We start from the raw sequence: 21,211 nt of genomic DNA, 5'->3' as shown, positions 1-21,211 counted from the left end.
GGGATTTCCACAGTATGTGTGTACCTTGTGAGCCAGCAAGCCCGCTCGCAGATGTGTTCATCTGAGCTAAATCCTCACGTGGTTTTGTGCAGGGACATGTATGAATGTTACTGAAAGTGGGTCTGGATGCCCTCTATGCTAAAGCCAATAAAGAGGCAAGTTTGGTGGAAAGGAAAGTTTGCTTTATTTTGGATGCCACCAACCAGTTGCGGGGGGCGGCGGTGGGGGGGTCCCAAAGGCCGACTCCGCCCACTCACAGTCAGTGGGCAAGAACTCTTAGAGACAGAGGGAGGGGGCTACATGCAGAACAGCACAGTCAGCTCTGATGCATTTTTTTTTTTTTTGGTCTTTTTTTTTTTTTTTTAGGACCACACCTATGGCATATGGAAATTCCCAGGCTAGGAGTCGAAGAGGAGCTGCAGATGCTGGCTTTCACCACAGCCACAGCAACACAGAATTCGAGCCTTGTCTGCAACCTACACCATAGCTCACGGCAACACCAGATCCTTAACCCACTGAACAAGGCCAGGGGTCGAACCTGAGTCCTCATGGATGCTAGTCGGGTTCATTAACCGCTGAGCCACGACGGGAACTCCTGACATGTATCTTGAAACTGGTCATGTGGTGGTGTGATCAGTGTCATCCTGATTGTATCCAGTATGCTCAATCTTCAATTCCAGGATTAGTTTGTTCCCATTTTCTTGAGGCCATTTCTTGAGGAATTGTGGCAGCTTATGGCATTGGCTACAGTCTGGGGATCATGGGAGTTTCAGTGTCAAGACAGCTCACAATAGTGGCTCAGAATATTATTTAAAGCCTTTGAGGAGGAACTAAATGTCCTTGACTTTGCTTAATGACTAAACTATTATACTGTTTTCCTTTGCTCCTGCATTTTCTCACTTCTTTGATTAAACTTTGACCAAAGTTTTTCTACAGAAAAAAGGCTGGTAGAGGACATGGTGGGAAAGGACTATGGGCTCCTGCTCTGTTTCATGAGGAGTTTGTGTGTTTTTGTGGGCTGGAGGTCATGTATGTGTCCACCACCGGGGAACCGAGAGGTCTAAGAGGCTGATGAACTATTATACAGCAGTCGGAAGCTCTGGCCTTGATGAGCACAGAAAGGCCGTAAACAGCACAAACGTAATTCCCAGTGACGTGCAGAAGCAGGAGACCTGGAGCACAAAGCCATTTATATAAATCACAACCACACGTGTATAAAACCAGAACATCCACAAACGAGAGGATACATGTCAGAGAGCAGGGTGGGAGGGACTGGGGATGGGAAAGACAGAGGGAGAGATGAAGAAAGAGGAAAGGAACTCAATTATTTATTTTAAAAGGTTGAAAACAAAGGGGAAATGGACATAGACAACCACAAACAAACGGAAGAAGAGTTTTATAGGACCAGGACCAAGAGAGCCATTGACTGTGGCACTTGATTACCGTATCTTGTGCTCCTAAGATTAAAAACCAACCAACCAAAAACCTCTCTCCAAAATAAGGTCATACAGGAGTTCCCGTCGTGGCTCAGTGGTTAACGAATCCGACTAGGAACCATGAGGTTTCAGCTTCAATCCCGGCCTTACTCAGTGGGTTAAGGATCCGGCATTGCCATGAGCTGTGGTGTAGGTCGCAGACGTGGCTTGGATCCGGAATTGCTGTGGCTCTGGTGTAGGCCAGCGGCTACAGCTCTGATTAGACCCCTAGCCTGGGAACCTCCATATGCTGCGGGTGCGGCCCTAGAAAAGACAAAAAGACAAAATAAGGTCCTACAAAATTGGATAAAAGCATTTTAAGACATGAACATTTTCTGCTGGCTATATGGAAGAGAAAGAAATGCTACCATATTTTAGTTACATCCTTTTTACTCCCCCCAAGAATTGATTTTTTTAAGGCATTCCAATTCTTCATCTCTTTTCAGCAATAGACCATGTATAAGAACATACATCATAGTTTTCCTTCAATGAAGAGAGGGGCTGTAGTTGCAAAACGCTGGCTTAAGAATGCCATTGGAATATATCTGCCTCTTTTCTTTTTTTTTGGTCATTTGGTTTCTAGAGGTTTAAAAGGTAGAGCTGAGTGCCAGTCAATCCATTTGGAGAGGAGTTCCTGTTGTGGTTCAGCGGTTAACAAACCCGACTAGTGCCCGTGAAGATGTGGGTTTGATCCCTGGCCTCACTCAGTGGGTTAAGGATCTGGTGTTGCTGTAAGCTATGGTGTAGGTTGCAGGTACACCTTGCATCTGACGTTGCTGTGGCTGTGGTGTAGGCCAGCGGCTACATCTTGGATTGGACCTCTAGCCTAGGAACCTCCATGTGCTGCGGGTGTGGCCCTAAACACACACACACACACACAAGAAACGAATGTGACACAAGGGGAATTCCCTGGTGTTGTAGCAGGTTAAGGATCCATCATTGTTAGTCTTGGGTTGCTGCTGTGGGTAGGTTCGATCCCTGGCCTGGGAACTTATGTGAGTGCAACCAAAAAAAAAAGTGACACAAAGAAGTTAATTTTGACACTTCTTTTTGCTTTGCAATATAGTGTATGACTCTGTGGGGAAGCTTGGGAGCAACATTCTTAATGGAAACGTGGACAGGCTGGGATCTTACAGTGAGTGCCTCTCTACCAACGCTCCCTCCAGGCGCTTCCGAGGGCAGTACTGCAAGCTTCACATCCTGCAGGTGAGCCCGGGGTCTGGGCACAGACTCTGAAAGGACAAGTGAACACGGGGCTCAGGATATGGAACCTGAAACAACTCCACTAATTGCATGTCTTCATTGAAAAAAAAAAAAAAAACTTACTAAGTTGGCCTGCAAAAAGTTAAAACTAAATTTTACCAGTTGGCAGAAACTTGCTTGCATGTTACGAGTGTGAGACATCATGGGAGGTAGTTATCCATCCACAAACCAAACAGCCTTCAGATGTTCCTTCTGCCACATTGCCTGGTACAAGACTTCTGGGTGACCTTCATGGGGAATCCAAGGTCAAGTCCCAGCCCATGTTCCTGGGCATTCACTCCTGGCTCACCATCAGTTTTTGGAATATCAAAGGGAAGTGGACGTCCCATCACCCATAATCCTTCCCCAGAAACAGAGCTCTGAGATGTGAATTTGAGGTTCTCCTGGCAGATGTACTTTCACGAGTACATCCCTGAATCAGTTGACTCGGGTCACAGGGCTTACTATCTTCAAAGCATGTTAATCCTTTAACTGCTGAGGAGAAAAAAAAATCCTGGGAACAGCAAAGCCTCCTGTTAAATACAAAGATAGGCTCCTGCATGTCACACAACGCTAAAAGAAAATACATTACTGGTTGCTTAATAACAATCATGTGAAGCAACACTAAGAAATCCAAACTCTCTGCTATTCAGGCTATAAAATGGTCTTACGATGATTAACCATTGGAGACAGGGAGATTATCACCCAGCTCCATTTGTCCCATTGAGAATTTGACAGATTGCTTGAGAGTTCAATCAGTGTGTACAAATGTCATATCCTTTTTTCCAAGCAGATTAAGGGTTTTGATATCAGAGCGAAAGGTCAGACCTACACAATCATGTAAGTTACATGTTTTGAAGAAGCAGCCCAGCAATTTTTATCTCTAATTTGATCTTTGCTTTATTGAGACTGGCATTCTAATTATTGGCTTGACTTATTAATAAAATCTTTACCTGATATATTGTGTATATGCTATGAAGAAATGGCAACTCAGCAAATTTGTTGAAAATTGTAGGAGTGTTAAATGTTTCTTTTTCTTTTTAGGGCTGCACATATGGAGGTTCCCAAGCTAGGGGTCTAATTGCAGCTGCAGCTGCCAGCCTACACCATAGCCATGGCAACGCTGGATCCTACTCCGCAGCTTGTGGCAACATGGGATCCTTAACCCACTGAGTGAGGCCAGGGATTGAACCCGAATCCTCGTGGATGCTAGTCAGGTTCTTAACCTGATGAGCCACAATGGGAATCCCAAGTGTTAACTCTTAATGACCTATAATGTGGGAGACACTGGGGCAGACAATCCCACACTGGAGGCTACTTTTTAAAATTTCAGCTACATTAACCCTTGGAGCATATATGTATTTAAATATGAGTGCATTTGATGTTCTGTCAGTTCACTTGAAATACTCTGTTACAGAAAAGCCATCTCCAAAGAAGCAAACTTTCATTCTTTCAATCCATTTTTTTCCCTTCTCCCAAACTGTTCCATTTATGGGTAGTACAGGAGCAGCCTTACTTAAAAACGATCCTGCATCCATTCTATGACCGCTAACATAAAGGAATGTTGTGGTATTGTGTTTCCCAGGATGGAGCTGACTACAGTGTGGGCGTGTGTGTGCCTGATTCTTGTGCTGAGGAGGATGTGGCTGAGATGTCTCGGCTGGGTAGGTCCAAAAGAACACCCAAGTGACACTATTGTCTCAGCACAAAGTTTGAATAACCCCAACTCATTGGAGTCTCTTGACCATTGAACCAACCTTGGATTGAGCCAAACTTTCATCTTGATAAATCCAATAAACTGAGACTAATGGAGCTGGGGAGGGGGGTTTTGGGCGTGGAGGTGGGAGAATCGGAAGGGAATGGGTAGAGAGGAGGAGAAAGACATTAAAGAGAAGGTAGGTATAGATCTTTATGTAATAATATTTTAAACTTTGTCTTCCCTCACTCTCAGTTGCCTGGTGAGGCCTGAGAGAAGGTGTCGGGTGGCATCTGATTTTCATATTGTGAGTGTTCTCTGCTGTGATCTGTGTGGAAATGGGTCAGGTGCCAAATCCAGAAAGCCATTCTGAACTAGGATTGTGTGAGGCTAATGTGTTGTAATGGATTAGTGTTAACAGGCCAGCATTTGGTCCTGGTTGTCACCTCCCAGCTGTGTGATCCTGGGCCAATCACTTAATCTTCCCCTGCTTTAGCCTCTTCCTCTGTACAGAGAGGGGTGGACCATGACGTTTAGTCTGTTCCAGACGCTCTGTTACGTTACGATCACGTCTGACCTCAGCCACGCAGAATGACATTGTGGTCCATGTGGAAACTGGTTTGATTTCCTTGAACTCTTTCAAAATGGTCAAAGGAAGAGGTTTAAAGCCTGAAATACTTCCTGCTAATGTCTTTTGTATTTATTCTGATTATAAGAACCAGCATGGAGTTTCCTGGTAGCCTCATGGCTAAGGATCTGGTGTTGTCCTTGCTGTGGCTTGGGTCACTGCTGTGGTGGCCAGGGTTCAGTCCCTCGCCTGGGAACTCTTATAAGCCACGGGCTCAGCCAAAAAACCCAAACAAACCGACAAACAAAAAGAAAACAGTTTCTCTATGCACAGGATGCGTCCAACACCAAATGTGTGTTTCCTCCTCATGTTCTGCAGTTGCAATGCTAACAATCCGGAGCTCTTGCTCTCCCACAAATGATGGTCTCAGTTCCACAAGACCTCCACCCACTTTAGACACCAGTTGTAAGTAGTGGGTCCTGATGTTACACTCTACTTCCGTCCAAATGGGATACAAATTAGGGGTTCTCCTGACTGATTTTTTCCTAGAATCCTCTTCTTGGGCTTGATAATTTGCTGTAACTGCTCACAGAACTCAGGGAAACACATAATTTACTCTTACTGGCTTATTATAAAGGGCAAACCTCGGAGTTCCTGTTGTGGCTCAGTGGGTTACAAACCCAACTAGTATCCATGAGGATGCAGGTCCAATCCCTGGGCTCACTGAGCGGGTTAATGATCCAACATTGCCGTGAGCTGCAGTGTGCGTTCGCAGATGCGGCTGGGTCTGGTGTTGCTATGGCTGTGGTGTAGGCCAGCAGCCGTAGCTCTGATTCGACCCCTAGCCTGGGGACCTCTGTATGCCGCAGATGCAGCCCTAGAATAAAATTTTAAAAAAGGGGGTAGGGGAGTTCCTGTCGTGGTGCAGTGGTTAACGAATCCGACTAGGAAACATGAGGTTGCGGGTTCCATCCCTGCCCTTGCTCAGTGGGTTAACGATCCAGCGTTGCCGTGAGCTGTGGTGTAGGTTGCAGATGTGGCTCGGATCTGGCGTTGCTGTGGCTCTGGCGTAGGCTGGTGGCTACAGCTCCGATTCGACCCCTAGCCTGGGAACCTCCATATGCCGAGGGAACGGCCCAAGAAATGGCAAAGAGACATAAATAAATAAATAAAATAAATAAAATAAAATAAAAAAGGGGGTAGGACAAAACTCAGGACCAGCCAAATGGAAGAGATGCATAGGGGGAGCTAAGTGGGAAGAGACACAGAGCTTCCACGCCCTCTCAAGTCTTAATGCTTTCAGCCTGGAAGCTGGCTGAAGCTCTGTTTAGGGTTTTTATGGAGGTTCCATTATGTAGACATGATGAAGTCGTTGGCCATTGATGCTCAATCCCTGGCTCCTCTCTCCTCTCAAGAGGTTAGGGATGAGGCTGAAACTCCCAACCCTCTAATCACGAGGTGGTTCCTCTGACAACCAGCCCCCTCCTCCCAGAGTCACCTGATCAGCTTAATCTCAAGTGTGGTTGAAAGTAGCTTATAATGAAGAGAACAGATGCTCCTCTGTAGGAAATCCCAGGGACTTTAGGAGTTCTGTACCAGGAACTGGGGATGAAGGCCAAATATGTATTTCTTATTATATCACAATATCACACACATTATTAAAAACTCATTAATTAATTAATTAATTAATTAATTTAGTCTTTTTGCCTTTTCTAGTGCTGTTCCCACGGCATATGGAGATTCCCAGGCTAAGGGTCTAATATGGAGCTACAGCTGCCAGCCTACGCCAGAGCCACAGCAACGTGGGTTCCGAGCTGCATCTGCAACCTACACCACAGCTCAAGGCAACGCAGGATCCCTCACCCACTGAGCAAGGCCAGGGATCGAACCCACAAACTCATAGTTCCTAGTCGGATTCGTTAACCACTGCACCACAACGGGAACTCCTAAAAACTCTTTTAAATGTTGATCTTGCTGTAAGTTTTTGATAAAATAACCTTAAATTGTCCTCTGAGTTTATGATTATCCCAGGAGCATGAGATATATTACCTCTCTATTAGCCAAATACTTTATGTGCTGTTGAAAAGAAAACCAGTTGTGGAATTCCCTGGTGGCACAGCAGGTTAAGGATCTGGTGTTGTCACTGCTGTGGCAAAGGTTTGATCCCTGGCCCTGGAACATCTTAATGCCTTGGGCACTGCCAAGCCTCACCCCCGCAAAGCCAGCCATTATATATCAAATTTAAATTTCAACCGTAAATACTCTTGAAACAAAGATAAATTTCCAGACTTTTTATTATAATAGCAATTCAAGTAAATAAATGACTCTCTAATTCTAATGAGTTAATAGTTATTATTATTTAAGAGATTTGTCAGCCAAGTTTTTCTGGCTAATGCTATGCTTATTAGCCAGAATTGATAGCTGATAAAATGGAAGACTAGAAATTATTATCAGTTATTATCAATACAAAAATATTTTCTCTTTGAGGAAATAAGAAGCTGGTGCTGACTTGGGTGGATATATGAGTGGAATTTAGTCCTCACTACCAAGGTGTTCATGCAGCTTCTGCACAGAGGCAGCAAATAGAAAGGGGAACATCTGTGCCCAGGGGAAAAAGTCCCCATCTGGAAAGGATTTGTCAGCTATTCCTTTTGATGGCATTACCATTATTTTTTCTACAGATGTAGAGGCAACCGGCTCAGCAGTAACTGTCTGTGCAGATTTTACCCATTCAAACAGAGCAGGAGGGCAGGGAGTCAACGTGAGGAGAAGACAGTGGCAGAGAAGAAGAAATGAGCCCTGTAGAGTAGAGAGAGGGAAAAGTATTCAGGGCAGGTCAGAACGTATTGCTTTTAGGCAAAAGACTGCATGATGTGGCTCCCGTAGGCTGTTACAAAATTTCAACCAACAGAGTTTGTGGGAGTTCCTGAGAATGAAAATATGGAACACCAGAGAGTCTAGATAAAATTTGGATGTGGGGCTCCCGTCGTAGCTCAGTGGCAATGAACCCAACTAGTATCCATGAGGACGCAGGTTTGATCCCTGGCCCTGCTCAGTGGGTTAAGGATCCGGTGTTGCCGTGAGCTATGGTGTAGGTCACAGATGTGGCTTGGATCCCAAGTTGCTGTGGCTGTGGCACAGGCTGGTGGCTATAGCGGTGATTCCACCCCTAGCCCGGGTATGCCATGGGTGTATCTACAAAGAAAAAAAAAATTGGGGTGTGATAATCACAAACCCAGTTTGTGCTAGCTCCCTTAACAGCTCATGTCTGCGTATTTCAGCACCACTTACTGTTTCCTAGGGCAACAAAATACAACCAACTTGGGTGGCTTCAAATGCATCACTCCCATCTCAACCTCCATCATCATGTAGGTTTCTTCCCTGTGTGTCTCTCTGTGTCCAAATTTCCCTCTCTGTTTAAAGACACCAGTCACGCTGGGTTGAGGACCCACCCTAGCCTAGGATGACCTCATCTTAGGTGGATTACCTCTGCCTAGACCCTATTTCCCAATACCAAACTCAACAGTTCCCAGGAGTTAGAGCTGGAATTTTTTTTGGAGGGGGCACATAATTCAATCCAGAACACTAATAGCTAGTTCCTTGTTTGGCTAGATTATCTAAGGTTCTTTAAACATGAGAATTGGGAAGGTGGTGACTCACAGACACTTAACCCAGGGCCCTGCACGCAGAACACGCTTGATAAACATCGGACAAATTTTGAACTTTAACTGTGAGGCAAACAACCTGACCTAGTCACAGGGAAAGCACAGGGCTGACAAAGAAGGAGCTTAGTTTAAGGGTCTGTTAACACTGAGTTAGCAAATTTCATCCATACTCAACTCTGCAGGGCAATACATTTTCATTCTCAGGGACTTGCTCTCAGTCTGACTCCGGTCCTGATGGAAATGTTGTAATTTTTCTTTTTTTTGGCTGCAGCTCATGGCATATGGAAGTTCCTGGGCCAGGGATTGAGTGTGTACCACAGCAGCAACCTGAACCTCTGCAGTGCTGCAGTGACGCCGGATCCTTAACCTGCTGAACCACGAGGGAACTCCAGAAATGTTATAATGTTATAAGTGATCACATTGTCTCAGTTTGCAGTGGCCCAAAGTGATGACTATTGAGCTGCTAACAATCAGTGTTTCACAGTCCCTTACAATAAGCTGTAGACCGTTGTGGGGGCGGTTCCTCTACCCTCTTAGGTTGTTCTGGCTGGCTGAAGAATTAAATTGACATGAGCCAGATTCACAGGGGAAAAATCAAATGTAATCATGTGCAGGCGGGGGGCTCCATGAGACTAAAGGGTCCAGGACAAGCTAGGCAATGTGAGGTGTATGTGTTGCCTGAGAGGAGAGCGGGCAAGGGGTTGGGACTTCAAAGGGAAGGGAGGCAATTTACAGAAAGATGAATAAGGGCAAATATTTGATAAACAAATGTTTGCTGGGCTATACGAAACAATAGGACACAGAGAGGCATTTTAAAAAATAGACTTCGCTGGATTCCTCCCTGTCCACACACGTAGTTCCTATTATACTATAGTAATCTGTACTGATAGCACCCTCCCTGGAACAGGTCCTCTATCTACATTCTTTTTTTTTTTTTTTTGGCCACACCCATGCCTTGCAAAATTCTCCTGGGGCTAGGGATTGAACCTGTGCCACAGCAGTAACAGTGCTGAATCCTTAATCCGCTGAGGCACCAGGGAACTCCTATCTACATTCTTTTAGGGAGTTAGGAGGAAGGTCATAGGTTCTTCCTGAGTCTTTTGGGCCTTGATTGTTTTTAGTTTGATATAATCTGCAGGCTAGAGAGACACATTTTAGGGTGGCAGATTTTGCTCCTCAAGACTGTCCTCTTGGAGTTCCTGTTGTGGCACAGTGGTTAATGAATCCGACTAGGAACCATGAGGTTGCGGGTTCGGTCCCTGGCCTTGCTCAGTGGGTTAAGGACCCGGCGTTGCAGTGAGCTGCGGTGTAGGGTGCAGACACAGCTCGGATCCCGAGTTGCTGTGGCTCTGGCGTAGGCTGATGGCTATGGCTCGATTGGACCCCTATCCTGGGAACCTCCATATGCCGTGGAAGCGGCCCAAGAAATGGCAAAAAGACAAAAAACGATCAAAAAAAAACAAACAAAAAAACAAAAACACTGTCCTCTTTCTATGCTCTACTAGCTGATTCCACCTCGCTTTGCCTATTAGAATTATGAGGGCTGTGTAGTAGGTGCTAGGCCTCCAAGGGAGGGCTTCATCCCCCACTTTGTCCTCCCATGGATTTCCCCTGAGAGCTGATTGAGAAAATGGAGCTATTTTCACAATAACTCCTTGCATTACCCACAGAGCACTTTGGAGGAAGGGGGAGTGGTGTCTGCAGTGCAGCCCTCAGACCTTGGCAAGAAGGCCCTTCTCCTGGGCCCCATATTTCAGGGACCCCACCCTTCTCTGGCCTTCCTCTGGCTGTGTCCTCCTCATGGAGTGAAATGCTATAGGGCCAAGGGCATATGCTCCCTGGAGCCTGGCCCATGTCTTCCAATTCACTCTGAGAGTGTCTAGGACCCCAGAATTGTGATGGGGTGGACCCAGAGTGGGTGGTGTAGGAACAGAGCATTCGGAATGAAAAGGGGTGGGATCTTACTGAGGCTAGAGATTTAAGGGGTGGGCCTGAGTGTCTGCAGGCCTTCAGTGTGAGCAAGCTTAGCTCCTTCTATGATCTCCAACATTCATGCAGACACACACACACACACACACACACACACACACACACACGCCTGCCCCTCTAGCAATGTTCTGGCTTTTTAGCTGTTCTGGCTTTTTGGGCCAGAGCTATTTAGAAGTGTTTTCTTTCTTTCTTTTTTTTTTCTTTTTAGGGCCACACCTGCGGCATACGGAGGTTCCCAGGCTAGGGGTAGAATTGGAGCTGTAGCCACTGGCCTACACCACAGCCACAGCCACATGGGATCAGAGCCACATCTGCGACCTACTTTGCACCTCGTGGCAACGCCGGATCCTTAACCCACTGAGCGAGGCCAGGGATTGGACCTGCATCCTCATACTAGATACTAGTCAGGTTCTTAATCCACTGAGCCATCAGTGGAACTTCCTATTTAGAGTTTAAAAGTCACTGCCAGGGAGTTCCCGTCGTGGTGCAGTGAATCCGACTAGGAACCATGAGGTTGCGGGTTCGGTCCCTGCCCTTGCTCAGTGGGTTAAGGATCTGGCGTTGCCGTGAGCTGTGGTGTAGGTTGCAGACGTGGCTCGGATCCCGCATTGCTGTGGCTCTGGTGTAGGCTGGTGGCTACAGCTCTGATTGGACCCCTAGCCTGGGAACCTCCATATGCTGTGGGAGTGGCCCAAGAAATAGCAAAAAAAAAAAGTCACTGCCAAACTGCAAAAAGTGTCGTATCGAGGGAGCAGAGTGAGGAGGGTCACTCACTACCCAGCCTGGAATACCTCTGGGCTTCAGGGGGCAGTGGTAACCCCAAGGATGAAGAAGTTATCACCCTCCAGCTCTGCCAATCAGCAGTCAGGACCTGGGTCTCCTGTGTCCTTCAGAGTCTGGACAGTGCTGCCCAACGCTTCAGATTTCATCCACAGACAAACTGCTGGCCCTGCGGACAGGGTCTCCCCTGGGGCAGCCGAGGTGATGTCTGTTACAACTTGCTTTCATCAGCTTCGGGGCCAGGGAGGCAGCACCCCTATGATTTAGATGCAGAAAGGCTATCATTTGCAACAACAGGGGTACATCTTCCAGCTGCCACTAAGCCTGTGCTTCTTGGGAAGGGAGGATTCAGATAGAAAAAGCACACTTTTAAAAACAATGGAAGGTAATTGAAATGTAATCTTGAAGCCCAGAGGTATATTTTATCATTTTATTCCTAATTCTGTTGTCTGGTATTTTTGTTGCGCTGAGGGCTCTGAGTTAAAGTTAAAAACAAGGTAGGTAAACTACAAAGGTTTCACATCATTATTTTGGATTTCTCTGTGACCTCCAATATGTGCTGTGCACGAAAGGTGACAAGGGAGGTTCTGGCTGTAGTAGCCTCGAGAGGGTTCGCAGAAGGTCACCGCAGGGAGGAGCTGGGCTTTGCTTTGCAGTAAGTTGATTTTGTCAGTTCATCTGGGAGCATCAGGCTGAGGTCTTGATTTATATCAGCCAGAGGCTCTTGAAGGGGTTCCTTGAAATTTGATTTTTTAAAAATTAGAGTAGAACTTCCAAGGAGAATAGACATGTCGGTTGTCAGTACACTTCTTTTCCAGTGTAAGAGTTTACTGGGGAAATTAAAATACTCCCAGGAAGTAGCTGGTGTGGAATATCCATTCACAGTGGCTGGAATTGGATAATGAGTAATTTTGCTGCCGTGGCCCTTGTGGGACCCATTGGTGGAGCCCCCTCCCTCTTGGCCAGTGCTGAGGACCCACAGACAACTCTTGCCTTTTGTTTCCTTCAACTCTTAACAGGTGACAATGTAGGCGCATAAAGAATCACACATTTTTAACCTATTAGTGGCCTATTTGGACATTTCAGAAAGCCTCTGGTCACACTCATGGGAACTGTGGATGTTGGAGGTGGAAGAGACTTGATAATACATTGTGTTCAACTCCATCCTTCCTCATTACACAAATGAGAAAATGAGACCCAGAGAGGTGAAGTGACTTGCCTAGGGTCACACAGCAAGATATCTTGAACCCCAAACTCCTGAATGTGCAAGTCTAGTAGTGGGGTGCGATGAGGTAGCCTGAGGGGATTAAAAAGACCACACCCTTCACCTTCCAACAGATCTGGGGTGGGTTCTGGCCCTTCCACCTAGTGGCAATCATGATAAAGACAACCAACATTTTCTGATCTCTCAGTATCGGGCACTTTCTAAGTGCTTCAGAGTTCTTGCTACATTTAATTTTCACAACAGCCCTATGAGGTAGGTGCTACTTCCTCTGTCTTATGTACCAAGGGGGAAACTGAGGCATGGAGCAATTAAACTAATTTGCCCATGGTCAGATAGTCACAATGGATGTGACTCCCAAACTGCAGACCCTGTGTTCTTTTTTTTTTTTTTTTGCTTTTTTAGGGCCACACCCGAGGCATATGGAGGTTCCCAAGCTAGGGGTCAAATCGGAGCTATAGCCGCCGGCCTACACCACAGCTCATGGCAATGCCAGATCCTTAACCCACTGAGTGAGGCCAGGTGGTGTGGAATATCCATTCACAGTGGCTGGAATTGGATAATCCAAAATAATGATGTGCAACCTCATGGTTCCTAGTTGGATTTGTTTTCACTGCACCAGACAGGACCTCCTTACCACTAGGATCTTTACAAACCATTTCTCGTGGTGACTCCTTGGCTGTGTCCTAAGTTGGTGTGTCTTATCTTCAATCTCAGACAGCACATTCCCCCAGCTTTTGGCTTCCATCCTATTTTTCCATCTCATGTTGCATGTGTCTGCTCACAGAAAGACTTGAGTCAGCAACAGGGCCTTTGTAAGCTCTGTTGTTCAGTGCCATATGCTGGGAAATGATGCAGGGCCTGAGCAGGCCAAGGATTCAGGAGACTCGTGGTTCACTTCCAGCTGGGCGAAGAGTGAGTTCCTAGTTCTGTGAGTCCCAGCATCCCTGTGCTTTATATTCCCCATCTGTAAATCAGATACATTAAAAGCCAGCTGCCCTTCTAATACCAACGTTTGATTTGAAACAATAGATATGAAAACTCTTGGAAAAGTGTCAAGTATTTATTGCAAAGTGGAGTATTACTGATGCAATCTTTTTTTTTTTTTCCTCTTGGTAGATATTTTAAGATTCAGAAATGCTTCGTTTTTGGCACCTTCTCTCCCTCTCTTTACAATAAATTCTTCCTTCTCGTCTGGTGAGGGTGTGGCCAGATGCGCCACTGGATTATTCCCGTTGGACACGTTTGCTGCAGTGTGTCTGTGAGTACAGGCATCTCAGGTACCCGGTGGGGATGTGTATGTCAGGCTGTTTTATCAACTTCCACTCACCAGCTCCACTTAACCATTTCATTTTTGTCCACTGAATGATGTCTGGTCAGCACTGTCAGTTTGCAGGGGAGAATGCCATGTACCTTAAATAAGAAAATTTGAAAGTGTTCCAGATGAAGCGGGTCACGCCCAAATGTGATGGGATTTCAGTATCACCAAGAAACGTGTCCCATCCCCAGATATTCCTGTTCTTACCACGTGACCACTGAAGATTAATTTCTTTTTCTTTCTTTCTTTCTTTCTTTCTTTTTTTTAGGGCCGCACCTGAAGCATATGGAAGTTCCTGGCTAGGGGTCGAATTGGAGCCACAGCTGCTGGCCTATGGCACAGCCACAGCAACATGGGATCTGAGCTGCGTCTGCGACCTGACCCACAGTTCATGGCAACGCCGGATCCTTATCCCACTGAGCGAGGCCAGGGATCGAACCCATGTCCTCATGCGTCCTAGTCGGGTTCATTAACCACTAAGCCACGACGGGAACTCCCATGATTAATTTCTTTTATTCGAGGCATTGCTTCTCCCCCAAACACCTCAGCAAACTTGCCCATTAAGTCTTATTGGCCTCTGTCTTTGTTCCTTAGGACACACTAATAGCAGTAGACTTGGCCCAGAGCTGGGTTTTGATATGGTGCTTTCCTGAAAACCTCATTTTACTGCCCCCAGTGGATATCCATGTCTGTTTTATCACTCTGCCACCAGTGTCAAAACTCCCTTTATGAAAACTAGGGCCAAGGAGTTCCCTGGTGGCTCTGAGGGCTAAGGATCTGGCATTGTCAGTGCTGTGGCCTGGTTGGGTTGATCACTGTGGCGCAGGTTCTTTCCCTGGCCTGGAAACTTTTTTTTTTCTCTCTTGTCTTTTTAGGGCCACACCCGAGGCACATGGAAGTTCCCAGGCTAGGGGTCTAATCGGAGCTGTTGCTGCCGGCCTACGCCAGAGCCACAGCAACACCAAATCCGAGCCGCATCTTCAACCTACACCGTAGCTCATGGCAACACCGGACCCTTAACCCAATGAGGGAGGCCAGGGATTGAATCCACAACCTCATGGTTCCTAGTTGGATTCGTTTCTGCTGTGCTAAGACGGGAACTCCTAGCCTGGAAATTTTTGAATGCCATGGGCACGACCAAAAACAACCAAAACACTAGTGCTAATTTGATAGATGGATTGGTTTAATTTGCATTTTAAAAAAATTGATAAGAGAATTTTTCTTTCTAAGTTTATCTGCTATTCATACTCTTCACTCCCTTTGCTATCTGTATTAGTCAGGTTCTTATTTTTTTTTTTTTGTCTTTTTTTCTTTTGTCTTTATGTTGTTGTTGTTGTTGCTATTTCTTGGGCCGCTCCCGTGGCATATGGAGGTTCCCAGGCCAGGGGTCGAATCGGAGCTGTAGCCACCGGCCTACGCCAGAGCCACAGCAACGTGGGATCCGAGCCGCATCTGCAACCTACACCACAGCTCACGGCAACGCCGGATCGTTAACCCACTGAGCAAGGGCAGGGATGGAACCTGCAACCTCATGGTTCTTAGTCGGATTCGTTAACCACTGCGCCACGACGCCCCTCTTATTGATTTTTAAAGTTTCATTCTATAGATGAAAGATATGACTCCTTAGTCATTTCTGCTGCATATATCTTCCTCAGTATGTTGGTTGCTTTTTGTTTGTTTATGATTATTATTTTTTACTTTATTTTATCTTATTTTGCTTTTTAGGGCCTCACTTGTGGCATGTGGAAGTTCCCAAGCTCGGGGTTGAATCGAAGTCACAGCTGCTGGCCTTTGCCACAGCCATAGCAACGTGGCATCCAAGCTGTGTCTGTAACCAACACAGCTCACAGCAATGCTGGATCCTTAACTCCACTGAGTGAGGCCAGGGATCAAACCCACGTCCTCATGGATAGTAGTCAAATTTGTTACTGCTGAGCCACGGGGTGGGGGGGGGAGTCTCCCTAATTTTTACAGTGATAATAGGGAGTTGAGTGAAATCCCTAAGTCCATGAGTTGTTTTTGTTTTTGTTTTTGTTTTTGTTTTATTTTTGGCTGTGACTGTGGCATGCGAAAGTTCCAGGGCCAGGGATTGAACCTGAGCCATAACTCCAGCTTGAGCCACAGCAGTGATAATGCCAATCCTTAACTTGCTGTGCCACCAGGGAACTCCCCATGAGTCTTTGACTTTGTAGTTTCTTTCACTGTTTTTTCTTAGAAAGCCCCTCCTAACTCTTAATACTCTTAACATTTGCCTGTATTTCAGTAGGGGGCTGGATGTGGTTTTGTTTTCCACTGGGCTGTTTTCTCTGCATCTTACTTTGGTGCCCTGGTGAGGTCAGCCTTGGTCACATGTGTGTTTTCTCCCTGCAGGCTCCTCACCTCGCTGGGCCTTGCCCTTCCTCTGGCTGGAACTGTCTATGTGGCAACCGTGGGATTGGGGCCAGACCCCAAGATGTCACCCGCTCATGGGGCACATCCGGCCACTTACGGGAGTCTGCCTTTGAGAGAGCTGGGGAAGAATGAGCAAAGAAGTAGAACCCAATGGCTGGGTGGCCTGGCCCAACTCTGGCTGTCAGGAACCCCGAGCAGAGGAAAAAGTAAGCATTCATTTTATCAAAGCAAGTCCACCCATGAGAGGTGACTTAGATGACTTCGCTCTTAGAAAATAACCATGCAGGGAGTTCCCGTCGTGGCGCAGTGGTTAACAAATCTGACTAGGAACCATGAGGTTGCGGGTTCGGTCCCTGCCCTTGCTCAGTGGGTTAACGATCCGGCGTTGCCGTGAGCTGTGGTGTAGGTTGCAGACGCGGCTCGGATCCCACGTTGCTGTGGCTCTGGCGTAGGCCGGTGGCTACAGCTCCGATTCGACCCCTGGCCTGGGAACCTCCATATGCCGCGGGAGCGGCCCAAGAAATAGCAACAACAACAACAACAACAAAAGACAAAAAGACAAAAAAAAAAAAAAAAAAAAGAAAATAGCCATGCAGATCTGGAGTCTAGTGCTGCCCCCCAGCTTCTAACAGGGAGTGGAGGCTGGGTCTCTGCTCGTTACAATCCAGTCTTTGTGTATCATCAGGTGTTAAGGCTTTCTTTCTGGGGTACAAGTATCCAGTGTGTTCTTTTTTGCAACTCAAAGTCTAGGTCAGAGGAGAGTTTGGGTTTCACCACCGTAATCCTCTAAGGGACCATTCCATGAGCACAATATCTATTTTCAGTGTCACAGCTACCCAGATGCCTCACAGAGCCTCCCTGGCATCGTCAGGGTGAATAATTTACATATAAACTGAAGCCAGGGCACTGAGTGTGCAACACAAGGGGATTAAAACATGGCAGAGTGTACCTGAGCCAGAAATAGACAACCCCACCCAGTAGCAAGAAGCTGGGCAGGGAGAAGTCCTGCTGGGTTTTGTTTAGTTACAAATCAAGAGCGTTAGGAGTTCCAGCCTTCGAGCAGTGGGTTGAGAATCTGACTGCCGCTGTAGAGACAAGGGTTCCATCCTTGGCCCAGCACAGTGAATTAAGGATCCAGTGTTGCCACAGCTGCAGCATAGGTCAAGGTCGCAGCTGCAGCTTGAAATCAATCCCTGGCCTGGGAATTTCCATATGCAGCAGGTGCGGCCACTTAAAAAAAAAAAAATTCAAGAGCATTAGCTTCACTTCTACCTGTCCATTAGGCAAAGAGAACACACACACACACACACACACACACATTCTGAAACTGGAATAGCTTCACATGCAAATTCTTTTAGAAGATGTGGCATAATTTTTGACAGAGCCCCTGAGGGCCACAAAATTTCCTTCTTTTAGCCAAAGAGAAGTATAAAAATAAAACAAAATTTCAGTGAATGTACTGGAAGAATACGCACATGGGATCAAGTAGTTGCAAGGAATATAGCCAGTGTAGATGGCACAGTGAGGACTTTCTCAGATCCTCCTTGGATCTTGAGGCATAAACGAAACCAGCAGTAACGCCAAGAAAAAACCCTAACAATGACAAAAAGGGCAAAAAGTTTATTTATGTAAAGATTATAAGAGCTGAGAAGGATTACACGTCCCTGTGCAACCTCCTTCCCAAGTCAGAAGCCCTCCAAACCCATCATGATGCAAGTGCTCACTGTCAGGCCTCCACAACAGCAGCAGTTCCTGCTGCCCTATAATTTCTCCTCTTGGGCTCTGGTTTTGCCCTTTGGGGCCTGAGAAAATAAATCAATATAATCTCCTATTTCTATTATAGCCCCTTCAGATATTGAGGACAGTTTTTGTTTTGTTTTGTTTTGCTTTGTTTTTGTCTTTTTAGGGCCGCACCTGTGGCACATGGAAGTTCCCAAGCTAGGGTTCAAATCGGAGCTGCAGCTGCCGGCCTGCACCACAGCCACAGCAACAAGGGATCCGAGCCGCATCTGTGACCTACACCACAGCTCATGGCAACGCCGGATCCTTAACCCACTGAGCGAGGCCAGGGATCAAACTCTCACACTAGTCAGGTTCATACTACTTGGGTTCTTAACCTGCTGAGCCACAATGGGAACTCTGAGCATGTGATTTCTTAATGATGTTTAAGTTTCTCTTCCCCCAACCCTTTGTAAAACAGGACTGGGGCCAGGCATTGACCTTCCTGGGGCCTGAGCTTGGGAAGTGAATTCTGTCCAAGACAAAGTGGGCACCAGCCTCAGGTCAAGACTGTTGGGGAAGGTCAAGGTTCATAGGGAGGGAGATCAAGTCCGGAGATCCACGGAGAGATCAAGAGGGGACCATGGAGAACTGAGCTGAGTTTTCCAGGGCCACAGGAAGGGGGCATGGGGCTTGGAGAGGCCAGCCAGGATCAATGGTTTTCGTGGTTTGGCTCTTGTTTGTGGAGTGGTGGGTGGATTGGTCTGTCAGGGTGGACACTAACACCTCTGTGCCTGCCCAGGATTTCTAGATGTCACGGACCGTGCTCTGAAATGCTTCTCTTGGCAGAAGAACGCACCAGCCCTCTGGACCCCAGAGACACCGGGATACACATGCTCTGCCCTGAACGGCCTCCGAGTGTTGAGTCTCCTCTGGATCATGTCAGGGCACACTGGTCAGATGACCGCGTGGCTGTCTTTGGGTGCGGAAAACCGAGGGATTCTTATGAGCAGTTGAGAAGCTTTCCCGTGGGGGGAGTCACAGTGGGCCAGAGGACAGGAGCAGCCTTCCTTCTGTTTTAGAGACATAGCCATGACCTCCCATAAACAGTTTTCCAGGCCCATGGCCAGTTGTTGCTTTACCTCCTCTTGGGTAGAAACCAGGCACCTGGTTACCAGGTGAATAGTGATAGCTGAGTATCATATTTTCATCATCTGTGGATTCCCTCTCATCATGATTTTTTTTTTTTTTTTTTTTTAGGGCTGTACCTGTGGCATTATGGAGGTTCCCAGGCTAGGGGTTGAATTGGAGCTGTAGCCACTGGCCTAAGCTGCAGCCACAACAACTCGGGATCTGAGCCACATCTGTGACTTACACCACAGCTCATGGCAACCTTAACCCACTGAGCAGGGCCAGGAATCGAACCCACATCCTCATGGATACTAGTCTGGTTCATTACCCATGAGCCTCAATGGGAACAACCCCTCTGGTCATGATTAATGAATCCAGAAACCAACTTTTTGTTCTCTCCTGGAAAAACAGACAAACATAGGTAAATCTAGTAGGAAATCAATGTTTCTGGACCCTCTTTCTGTTGCTCCTCCCCAAAGAACTCCCATCAGTAGCAGTGGTACGTGGTACTCTCTACTGGAGGCCAAACACACATCAGAGTTGAAGGAAGGCATCAGCCCAGTTTGAAGATGCCCCCCAGGAGACATGTACCACGATGAACAGGTGATGCTGCTCTCGCTCCAAGGGGGCTACGGGCACCGTAAGAGCGCAGAGGAGCTCAAAGCCCTGGTTACTATATTTTTTTGTTTGTTTTTTAGGAACACACTTGCGGCATATGGATGTTCCCAGGCTAGGGGTCAAATCAGAGCTACAGCTGCCAGGCTATACCACAGCTACAGCAACGCCAGATCTGAGCCTCGTCTGTGACCTACACCACAGCTCATGGCAACACTGGATCCTTAACCCACTGAGAGAGGCCAGGGATTGAACCTGCAACCTCATGGTTCCTAGGTGGACTTGTTTCCACTGCGCCATGACGGGAATACCCAAGCCCTGGTTACTACTGGCATCTCTTATTCCCAATCCAAGTTCTTCTCTTAAGTGAATTCCTGGGATGCATCCAACCCTCTTAATGCAACTGAAAGTGAAGGGCGTTCTTATTTTTTCTGAAAAGATAAATCATACAATTTTCTTCCATTAAATAAAAAGACATTGCTTTTTTTATGTTTGCTACAGATAATGTCCTTGAATGGAAAACCAGAGTGCTTAAAAATCCACTGTACCTTTATGGTCGGAGTGGCCCGTTCTACCTTGGGGTTGACACATTTTTCCTGATCAGGTACCATGGTGTTTTCTGTGCTGTTGTGTTTGTGGCTGTTTGTTCGGGGATGTGTAGATGTTCTAACTAAAATTGAATGGTTCATGTTGACTCACCTTGGCCTTTGCTTTTGTGCATCCCTGGTCAGTACTGTTGTTACTGGTTCCTCTCTTTGTAACTTGCATTTATGAAATGATTTAGGGTGGAGCTCTAAAATGCACCTTTTATAAAAGGTGAGTTTATTTATCAAAACTGTTTATTTCAGGAATTCCTGCCATGGCACAGTGGGTTAAGAATCTGACTGCAGTGGCTTTGGTTGCTGCAGAGGCACAGATTTGATCCTTGGCCCAGAGCACTGGGTTAAAGGATCTGGCATTGTCACAGCTGTGGCGTAGGTCGCAATCCCTGGCCTGGAAACTTCCACGTGCTGTGGGTGCAGCCATAAAATTTAAAAAAAAATGTGTATTTCAGTGGTTCTCAAATTCTTGTCCATGGTTTGATGCAATTCATGATCACGTTGCCAGTTCTCACTACAGGGAAACATGGAAAAATAAGAAAATGGCGCAATGTTAGATAAAGGTTTATTTATTTAAATTAACCACTAAGAGGTAAATCTTCTTCTTCTTCTATTTTTTTTGTCTTTTAGGGCAGCACCTGCTGCATATGGAGGTTCCCAGGCTAGGGGGTCTAATCAGAGCTGTTGCTGCCGGCCTACGCCACAGACACAGCCACAGCACAGCCACAGCAGCTCCGGATCTGAACTGCATCTGAGACCTACACCACAGCACATGGCGATGCCGGATCCTTAACCCACTGA

The 21,211-nt window shown here is 46.6% G+C and overlaps 1 protein-coding gene across 6 annotated transcripts in view; it reads left to right on the top strand.

Moving 5' to 3' along the window:
- LOC100627702 (O-acyltransferase like protein-like) overlaps positions 1-21,211 on the top strand; it is a 73,304-nt gene that overhangs the window by 11,694 nt on the left and 40,399 nt on the right. For 4 of the 6 annotated variants that reach the window (XM_021099968.1, XM_021099955.1, XM_021099942.1 and 1 more), the window contains exons 2-7: positions 2,542-2,681; positions 4,303-4,381; positions 13,757-13,898; positions 16,326-16,552; positions 18,868-19,077; positions 20,313-20,415. In XM_021099968.1, the coding sequence (XP_020955627.1) occupies positions 2,542-2,681; positions 4,303-4,381; positions 13,757-13,898; positions 16,326-16,552; positions 18,868-19,077; positions 20,313-20,415 (901 nt within the window). The remainder of the gene's footprint in view (positions 1-2,541; positions 2,682-4,302; positions 4,382-13,756; positions 13,899-16,325; positions 16,553-18,867; positions 19,078-20,312; positions 20,416-21,211) is intronic. The other 2 variants (XM_021099951.1, XM_021099957.1) reach the window with 2 other exon arrangements.

This window comes from Sus scrofa, chromosome 1, assembly GCF_000003025.6.
Source record: "Sus scrofa isolate TJ Tabasco breed Duroc chromosome 1, Sscrofa11.1, whole genome shotgun sequence".
NCBI lineage: Eukaryota > Metazoa > Chordata > Mammalia > Artiodactyla > Suidae > Sus > Sus scrofa.
Note: the sequence above shows the minus strand (reverse complement) of the source record. Positions and strands in the feature narration are given on the sequence as shown.